At 42.3% G+C, this 10750-nt stretch overlaps 1 protein-coding gene across 1 annotated transcript; it reads right to left on the bottom strand.

Moving 5' to 3' along the window:
- Window positions 1-7844: 7844 nt before the first annotated feature.
- LOC148024935 (ADP-ribosylation factor-like) lies at window positions 7845-9910 on the bottom strand. The gene is made up of 3 exons (XM_087693787.1): window positions 9763-9910; window positions 9428-9600; window positions 7845-8331 (listed from the first exon to the last, which is right to left on the bottom strand). Exons 1-3 carry the CDS (start codon window positions 9851-9853, stop codon window positions 8041-8043), a joined length of 555 nt encoding a protein of 184 aa, XP_087549913.1. The 5' UTR covers window positions 9854-9910; the 3' UTR covers window positions 7845-8040.
- Between the last annotated feature and the right edge of the window lie 840 nt (window positions 9911-10750).

Here is a 10750-nt window from a genome sequence, read left to right as displayed (position 1 = left end):
AGAGAATGCTGAGGCCCAACCATGCACATCAACGGTTGACCTAGTCCAAGGTCCTGAGCCATTGAGAGATACACCTTCACTGACCAAGAAAAAGAGGAGAAAACAACGAAAACAATAGCAGTTGCAGGTGGTTGTGGACCCCAAGAACATTGAGATGAAGAGCGCTAGAGAGCTGAGGAATAAAGCATCGAGTCTATCCACCACTGAACCAATTGATGCCTCTCCTAATAGCGGTGAAACCTCAGACACATATGTGTACTCTGAAAAATCAAAGCAATCGTCACCATCAACGATTGCTTGCAGCACTCAATCCACTGACAACAGAACTCGCATTGACCAATCAAGAGTGGATACAACACTATCACAACAGGATGACAAATCTATACCAGTCACATCCAAGGAGAACCATGACGCAATAACGAAGCCTCAGGAGAAATATGGAAACCCCAAGAACATAAGAAATCCTAGCGTTGGCCAGACTTGCTCTTCTAGGCCTGAGCCCCCAGATATGCTAAAGCCCAGGCAAACTCCTAGAACCTTGCATGAGATAGCAACCGAGCAAGCCCTCGTTGAACATAGAAGTGTCATAGAATGCTTAACCGAGTTGGATGCTAAGCTCAAAGTGTTCACACGTGTCTATGTCCTGGCAGACATGGGCGCATTCCCTAAAGAGCAGCTTGAAGAATACTTGCCATTTTCCTTATCCTGGAAAGAGAAAGAACATCTTGACGAGTACTATAACAGGCTCCTGTATGAACGCATGTGACTTATCTCAGACGAGGAAGCCAACAAACTACGCTTAACTGTAACATTCAATGATGTGCTTTGCCAACCAAATCTCTTAGAGATAGAGCAACTAAAGTGACTATCAGAGGGTCAAGTCAATTTGAACAACGTTGTTGTGAAAACCCCGTTCCAATGGCCGAACTAGGAGCCCCCAGACTCAGAGGAGCAATTGGCCAAATGGCGGTCTCAAAGAGACCCAACCTATATGGCACCAACTTCCTTTTGAGTGCTGACTGCCACTTGGGGTACAGACTTAGCTGAAACTAGCCAAGAGAACTCTCTATCTGATAAGGTTCTCACTGTGAGGAGGAGTTACATGTTGCCAGTAGACTCGGACAAGGTTCCATGCTACTCGATGTTGCAAAATATCTATCGGTATTGAGTAAGCTGCCACGAGCACTAGATGCGTGTGCCACGCTCCAGCACAATCTAGAGTTATACAATTGGCTTTTATCCTCGTGAAGTGACATGGATTCATAGATATGTATATAAATAAACAATGACTTTGTGACCCTGTATAGACACTATCAACACACACAAGAAATAATAGTCAAGCGCAGGGAGAAGAGTTGGGTTCAACAGGCTAAGCTCCTCAGGTCCTCCTCTCACCACACATTTAGAAGTTGTGTGACCATTCCCACCTCTAGGCGGAGGGCATGCAACCCTCATTACCACCATAAGAAGCCCTCACCAACATCTTTAATGGTGTAGACAGGGTACCGTTCCTTTCTATATACCTTTCCCCCTTTCCGGTCTATCCTTCCGAGGATGAGCCCTACCCCACTCCAACCAGTCCACGTAACTTAGCATGAGCCAAGATCTGCTAATGGCTGGAGGCCAAATGAACATCATCATGGGTGCCATCTCTCCACAACAAACACTACATGCCTCACCCCACCCCTTCTCATCATATGCACTTGATAACCCACTGTATAATCCCTTCCATGCGAATGGTTTTTATCTTATATCAAGGCCTAATCCTTGGTTCGCATTTTGCAGGTCCCCCTACGTAAAAGACATGGAGCACCCAGGGCAGCTAGCTTGCAAAGATGCTCTCTGCCATCGAAGGAAACATGCAACATGAGCTCCTCCGTCGGTACACTACGTGCCTAGCCTCAAAAGGTATGCAAAGAAACGAGGTCCTAAGTGACACCGCCCCGGATGTAGGCCAAAAAATCCCCAGGCCAGGGGAATAGAAGCTCAAAGAAGCACACAAGGCGTGGCAACATCAGATGTGAGGGCCCCCAACAGATGCTCGCGCACCAGGTGATCGAAAGCAGAGAGGGCGGCACGAGACAAGGAAGAATTCGATGCATTGTTCAAAAGCATTTTAGAAATGGTTGCAGCCAGAGACTACACCATTCAGGTCCCGGCCGGCATCTTCCCTGCCCAACCTCACAGGAGCCCCTCACCAGCAGAGCCTCAGTTGCCTGACCACCTAGACTCACCCCACCTCGTGCAAATCGAGTATCCCCTATGATATACAAGCAACTTAACAAGCCATCCTGCCATAAATTTTTGTCTTTTGATGATCAAAGGGGCAGGCTCCCCACTTGTACACACTTTCCTTACCTATCGCTAATATATGCCATGTCTTTAACAAGCACTGGAATTGTTAGAAATGCGGGATCTAGAGCATGACATAACCGGAAGCTATGGAGGATGGAAGGAGAAGTGTAGACTCATGATGGAATGGACACTGTTTGTTACACAAGTGAATTAGGTTCCAAGATTGAGACTTGGACTCATAAACACAATCTTGTGTATGTGGACAATGACATTGACACTTTACTGAAATGAAAAGAGTACTATCATTGCATTAAGAAAGGAAGCAAGTACAATGCTTTATAGGAAAGTAGGAAACTGCAGTAGGCACCATTGTGCATATGGGATAAGTTAGCCTGCATGTCCTTGACCCTGAGACTCCATACAAAGAGGCTGTTTGAGTGTGATTGCTGATTCTCAACACCCCTCCTCAATCACAACTAGGAAAGGCACAAAGTGTGTAGAGGCTGTAATGAGAACTACCTGCAAAGTGTGGGCATACCACAGACATGGCAAAAACACCAGAGGCTGTCGCAGAAAAAGCTAAGTGTGGGTACCATAAACATGGTGGACATCCAGAGGCTGTAACAGGGGCCTCACAAAGTGTACAGGGACTGTAATGCCAAGTTACATAAGGAGTTTACAAATCTTATGGCAGGAAGCATTAGGGCAAGGAAAATACAAGGCTATTAAAACAGTCTATCAGAATTATGAGAGTACAAGGACTGATGAGTCTTGTCCTTCCGATCCTGGTGATCTTCATCTTCTTCTTCCTTTGCTTCATTTTCTTCTTCTTCTTTGACTGCGACTAGATAGGCCTTTTGGGATCTCTTTCTTGCGTGGCAGAACTTCTCGGTGTGTCCGGTCCTTTTGCAGAAGTCACAAAAGAGCTGATCTTTCTTGCCTTTGTACCTGTTGCCAACATATAATGCATGCTCATCTCTAGAGGTACTTGGTTCTTCTTTATTTTTTAGCTTCTTTTCTTCTTCTAACAGTGATGCCTGGATATCAACAAGTTCAGGATTTGGCATGTTGATTAAAGTTGTTGATACGTTATTATATTCAGGAGGCAAGCTCTTAAGTAGAACACCGATGCAAACATCTTCATCCATTTTAATGTTGATTCCTGCAAGTTGGGTTAGGAGTCCTTCCATGTAATTAAGATGTGCGGCAAGTGATGTGCTGGACTTCATTTCAAGCCTGAAGAATTCAATTAGGAGACCATACTTTGATGATTTAGATTGTGCACCGAACAGGGTGTCAAGTCTTTTCCATGTATCCTGTGAGGTCTCACAGTTATCCACGTGATGGATATAATTGTCATCTAGCTCCAATTTGATAATGGCCTGGGCTCTGTCATCATTCTTTTGCCAAGTAGTTGCAAGGTCCGCATCCCCCGGTTTCTTCTCTTTGCCATTTGTGATGGCCCAGAGACCCTTCTTCATCAAGATGAGCTTGATGCGGGTTTGCCAAGTGTGGAATCCGACTCCTTTGAATCGAGCATTTGGCGAGTCTTTGCCCATGTTAGATTTACGGGAACAGTAGCAAATCAACTTCAGACTTTATTAGATTTGAGCAACAGAAGAATTGATTGAGAGACACAAGTGCTAAAAAGCACTAACTGAGTGTCAATGAATACCAAATCTGCAAAAGTCTTTTACTCCAAGTGATCTTCCCCTTCTTGATTTGATGCTGATGCCTTCAGATCTGAGTGACAGTACTTTAACGAACTTCAGAGAGTATTGCTCAGTGATTAAAATCACTGTTGATAACTTCAGTGAGAGAAACAGTGAAAAATGTCAAGATTTTGAAGCTTTTGGCTATGGTGGAATTAGGGTTTCTGAGACAGGGGCCTGGTTTTTTGCTGATTGCAGGAGCTACAGTGCATCATTTTCAAAACTTTTTACATATCTAGGAAGCTTATGTCATGGGCTACCAAAGCCCCATGGAGATTGTCAACATCGTGGTCAGTATACAACGTGCAGGTGCCGCGAACAGAATCGGTGCAGATCTGGACAGCGAGGTCGAATTTGAGCAATGCTGGAGCTGTAGATCATCAATGTTGGTGTTTAAAGTGACAGGAAGCTGCGCCCTGAGCCAAGGAACATTTCTCCAGAAGAAATCGTGTTGAAATTCTGCCTGGTTGAAGAGTTATGGAAGCTCCAAGCAAGGTAGGTCCTGTCTGGCTATGGCAGACACAGAACTCATGGGCTACGCTCTCTTCCTGGGTCAAGATCTACAGTGGGCTCATGACGGTTGTTCCCTCAATTGTACCAACATCGCATGTCGCAAAGAGGTTTGTAGTATCTCAAGTGTATCTCCCCATCTCAACAACTGCTTCTCTAACAACGACGCTAGGGCACAATCATCACTGTAATATCCATTTCTTGAGCCGTTGAAGCTTGACATTTCCCAACCCATTGAAAGGTTGATAGCCTCAACATATTGCAATGATTGTACTTAGGCGAGTCAAAAAAAAAAGCATAAGAAAAAGAAACAAAAAAGAAAAAAAAAGACAAGAAAAGAATGAAACGATAAGAAGCACCCATGATCACAGCACAGCACCTAGGGGTCCTCAAATTAGGTGCGTCCAGTGACCTTGGTTGGCTGGCTCCGTCCCTAGTCTCCTAGCCCCTTGGCATCACCCACAATTATTCAGGGCACACCAAGGGCAGGACATACCTAGGGAGCTTGTCTCGCCTATGATTAGACATGTCACCCTAATCCATTCACACGATTCCCTCTTGCACTCTGCCTTAATACCATTGCAATCAATTGTGGTAAGCACCGTACGAATGGCCATGAGAAGTACACTGTCCTCATCACGCGGTCCAATAGCTACCAGCTATCGATCGTGTAGTGTCCCTGTGTTCCATTATGTTACATCATGCAGTCACATTGTAAAGGATGTCTCATACACCTTCACATGTACTTCTTCTCAACATGGACAACTTTGCTTCATCTACACATCGTTATGAGAAACCAGCTCGCGGTCTTCTACCTACGTAATATCTAAGTATGCACGAGCACTCACATAATATCTGCATCGAAGTATATACATAGTTTGGGTCCTCAAGTGCAGGACAATACTCTCAGCTTGCTTAGAATTCGACCTGTCTCCCAAACTAATTAAACTATGTCTTGTGCACGATAGAGAAGACTAGCACTACCCCTTGGGAGAGACCACCTATGAGAGGTTTTCAATTGCAGGTATTAAAGACTCCAATGAAGGTGTCGTTCGCTCTTCATCGACACTCAACTCTCAATTCCTATCCTTTATCATCCTGCAAGCCTGCCAAGCATTGTCATGTGCAGAATCCCCAACAAACCGCCACTTATACTCCCTCAGTGCAATCCCCACAAAGAACAGCCTTACCACCAACTCCAATAGCCCTACCACCAGCCACTTAAACCACCAACGTGCCCCCAATGACCTTCCTCGCCACCACCACCAACACTCCTCTATGGCAACCATAGACGTCCTTGCTACCCACGTCTTCAGTGCATGCTAAAGCCTGCTACCTACGACGGTGAGTGCCATGGGACTGGCACTCGTCTAGGAGGGGGGTAATGTTAACTCTCACACGAACGAAGGTGGAAAATCTAGAAAAGCTAAAGTAGAAGACAAAGGCCAAGGCAAAGTGAAATGGAAGACAATGACGCACAAGGAGAAAAGTCCTAAAAAAGGAAGAAAGGAGCGCAAGGAAAAGCACAATTCAATACTTTTGTAAAAGTGCGTAAGTGCATCATGGTTTAATTCAAGGAGTGTTGAGCTCTCACCCATGCAATTTGTAAATGTAGACGGGCAGTGGAAAGGAAGCTAGGAAGATAGAAGGAAAATGGGAAAAAGGGCCTAGGCCACAGCCGGCCATGTAAAAAAGGGGATAAAGGGATGACCGCCCAAAAGGGATTTAGGGTTTTGTATATAAAGTTGAAAAGTGAATAAGAAGCTCATTCTTCTGTGTGGCCAAAAGTGACTCTCCTCTTCTTCTTCTTCTTCTTGTTCTTACTTGCTTGAGCTTGTGCTTGAGAGAGGGAGTGTGAGAGTGTGAGGGAGTGAGTGCGTGAGGGTGAGGGACCGGGGAGGAGAAGCTCTCCATCTTCTCCTCTCTTCTTCTCTTCTCTTCTCTTCTCTTCTCTTGCTCGCGGCAATGGAGCTTGGAGCGTGGAGCTTGGGGATGGAGCTTGCTTGAAGCTTGCACTTGGATCGTAGAGCTACCAGAGTGCGCGAGAGAGGAGGTAACTCGATCGGCATGGAGGTAAGCTCACTACACCCGTAGATATTGATGGCGAGTTGGCTATGTGAGAGGTAGCCATTAGTACTCGGTTTGGAACGCTTGAACAATAAGCGGTCCGTGGGTCTTGGCGGTTGAGTGAAGGCTCCCACAGCGGCCCTGTAAGTCACTTATCTTTCTTGTCTGTAGTTACTAATTTTAATTAAAATGCATTATTGTATGGTGGACTGATGTGTAGTTGTTTCTCTTTTTGCAAAGTCCATTCGATGCTCCTTTGCGGCGGGAGGAGCTTTTGGATGGCGAGGATCTATAGCTCGCCCTTGGATCCGTGCAGTGTACATGCTTTTCTTTTTTAGTCATGTGATTTATGTAGGCATTTTCTCTACAGTATGTTATCATCATCATTTGTATCTTGCCACAATTGTACCGTTGCTTTCATTACATGATCTTGTATTTATTTTATGTATCAGTCTTATGGATTCAAGTACACTTTGCCTTCATTCAGACAAGCATTGTACACATTACTGAAACTCTTTTGTATGGCCCAAATAAAGCACATAGCTGCCCTGCCACAAAAAAAAAATCCATGTTACCGTCGCCGCAAATTTACTGCACGTGTCGCTATCAATGTCCTATATACGACGCTGATAGCGACACAAATAGCAATTGTTCTATGGTATCGCTAATACCGACGTTTTTTGTGACGACGGGGCAAATTTCTTTATGAACATTTTCGTCGCTTTGAACGTCGGTATATGACATATATCTTGTAGTGTATCATATGTTACTTATTTGGTGATTTTTAGGAAAATAAAAAGATAGGGCTCATTTGGACTCATGGTTGTTGAAGTCACTCATAAATATGTAAGCATATCATTCAAAAGACTGGGTTTTTAAACTATAATTTTAAACTTTTTTTAAAACATACAACAGGGTACCACATAAAGGGGTTATTTACAAATTGAATAGAAAAGGGGTGTATTTTATTTAAGAAAAATTCATAGATAAGGGTATTTTAAAATAGGCCTTAAACACGTGATAACACCATATTGAAAAATATGGGAATTTTCCATAAGTTTGGGACATGTGGTCAAATCTTTGGATTTGTCATAACTTGAACACTATAACTCAAAATCGAGCACTCTATAGCTCAATAGATTCCATTTTTCAAGCGCTTTCCAATGATAGGTCACATAATATGGTTTTGAGAAACTTATGGGCATGTTATCCAGATGCCACCTTTTTAGTATTCAAAAAATGAGAATTGGAAAATTCCCAAACTCACAAATATTGTGTTTGATATAGAGGATATACATATAGTGAACCCACTAAGAGTTTGGAGAAATATTCATGTGTGGTAAAATAAAATACCAACATTGATACAAATATGTATACATAATGCAAACTATTGTTTGCTACTTCATTTTACAGAGTATTGAAGGCAATGAACATGTACGAAACATTGCACAACAAGTTATTTTGGATAGTTTGATATGTTTTTTGATAGCCAGTCCAAGCCTTCATACAATCCCTCTCCTGTTGTAGCACAACAACGTTGAATAAACCATGGATTAGAGTGCATTGAATGCAAAGCCAACTTCTGTGAAATCTCATCTAGCGGCATGGAGTATGGAAGATCACTCTTATTAGCCAACACCAACACAGCTACATTTTGTAGCTCCTGTTGGCTCACCAACTTGTGGAGCTCATCTTTGGCCAAGTCCACTCTTTCTCGATCATTGCTATCAACAACAAAAATCAATCCCTACAAAAACAAACATAACATTAATTTCAAGAGTACAAAGAAAAAAATTAGATTTAAACAAGGCCATACATTTTGACAACTTGTATATAAGAGTGGTGAAACTTTTGATGTGTGCTTGTTGTGTATGTGTGATTGTGCTCAATAACATACATATATATACATATACACCACATATGAACATAGAAATCATTTTTGTTTGGAACACGTGTATTAATTTTATGCATGTGCATGTTTTGAAGTCTTTGTTCTCTAGTAAGACTCAAATATAAACAAGCACATGCCATTCTAGAACTCTTTGTTGCTTGATATATTAGTACTAAGTGTATATTTAGAGAGACACATGGATAGTTGCATGGACAAATATAAGAATCCATGTAAACATGCATGCATGCATATAATTATCTAAAAAATCTCATCGTATGATGAAACTGGTTCTACTCTCATGTATATACAAAGATATTTAAGTAATATAAGCATAACCATGTAACATAGATTATATGAATTACCCATATCTAAAGTATATATAGCATCTATATACAAATATATTTAAGTAAGCATAACCATGTAACATAGATGATATGCATTACCCATACCTAAAGTATATGTAAATTTTCACAAATCTATTTTGGAGCAAGCCAGTGAAATTTGGAAGCGCATTCATATTTTATATATTTGTGGTTTTTTTTTGTCATGAAGGGCTTGTTGGTCTATGCTGACAGAGTGTATGCATGTTCCGATTGAATTTAATTTCGAGAGAGAGACCAATCTTGATTTGCCTCAAGTGAATGGGGGCGTGGGTTCTTGAAACATTCATATATTATATATATTATATTATTTATATATATACAATACATATATAATATATGAGTGGGGGTATTGACACATTTATATATTATTATATATTATGTATATTATATGAGTGGGGATCTTGACATATTCTTATATTATTATATATTATGTATATTATATTATTATATGCTAATAATTAACATAAGTATATGCCGCCCCGCCGCCCCCGGCGGCGCGCCCCTCGGCGGTCCACTCGCGCTCTCTCGTTCTCTCTCGCGCTCTCTCTCTCTGTGTCTGTGCGGCGGACCTGTGTATTTTGGTAATAGAAGCGCCACATCTCGCGGATCTTGGCTTGACCGCCGACGTCCCAGACCGTGAAGCTGATGTTCTTGTACTCCACAGTCTCCACGTTAAAGCCGATTGTCGGAACGGTCGCCACTCTCTCGTTCAGCTTCAGCTGATACAGAATGGTGGTCTTGCCTGTCACAATTGCAGTCATTATAAAGTAGTACACTATCCACACGCAAGATCAGCCTCGCCCCCATGATCAGTTGAGGCTCCTCACACGACAAAACAGAAATCAGTGAAATGATGGAGAGAGAGAGAGAGAGAGAGAGAGAGAGAGAGAGAGGATCGCAGTACCTGCAGCGTCCAAACCCAGCATCAATATTCTCACGTCTTGACGATGAAGAAGAATGAACTTGTAGAAGATGCGGCTAAGGGCTTGCCCCATTGCGACACAGAGAGAGAGAGAGAGAGAGAGAGAGAGAGAGAGAGAGAGAGAGATCACGTTGCTTGTGCTTGTGGTCGTGTGTGTTCAGTACTCTTATATAACAAAAGAATATCTGTCGAAGAGGCCTTGAGCTGCAAGACCGGAGAGCCTTGCGACACAAGCTGCTGTCCAATACTCAATCCGGATTGTGTCTCCACTCTCACGAGACGCGGTTTCTTGAGCATTAATGAAAATGCAAATATATACTTAGAAGCCCCGCAGCCGCCTCCGCCGCCGCGGCCCCCCTCCCCAAATGAATCCATAGATTTTGCTTATTATGTACGAATTGGACAAAAGCAAGTTTGAAATATTGATAGCATTGAAAGGTTAAACTTTACATGTATTCATATTTTATTGTTATTACTAGAAGGTTTTGCTAAGGGCCACATGGCACACATAAAGCCCCCTGTAAAACTTCTGATGGCACCATACGGTACTAATACCAGGAGGCATATTCCACGGTGGATTATGTGAGATCACATTGGATTTCATTAGGTTTTTATTTCACGGTGGATTCTGTGAGATTTTACGATGGATTTTATAAAATTATATTTATTTGTCAGGGCTCGTACATAAGGTAGAGTCCTTGTGCGAGAAGTTGACGAGAACGCCTGTCCTTTTCGGACGTCGTATTAATTTAATGTGCATGTGGGTGATTCCATAGCAGGTGATTTTGCAAAATATGTATTTAAATTAATAGACGTTTATGAGTTTAGAGTGTACTCGTATTAAATTAAGGTTAGGATAGAGTTCCAATCTATTTATTTATTTTATAGCTAAATACTGCTATGTATTCACTTTTGTCGATTTAATTTTATTATTTTTTAATAATTGTGAATACTTCAGTTGATGTCTAGA

Source organism: Lygodium microphyllum, chromosome 15 (assembly GCF_053477565.2).
Source record: "Lygodium microphyllum isolate KBCC chromosome 15, Lygodium_microphyllum_v1.1.10, whole genome shotgun sequence".
Lineage (NCBI taxonomy): Eukaryota > Viridiplantae > Streptophyta > Polypodiopsida > Schizaeales > Lygodiaceae > Lygodium > Lygodium microphyllum.
This window is presented reverse-complemented; position numbering and strand designations above follow the sequence as displayed.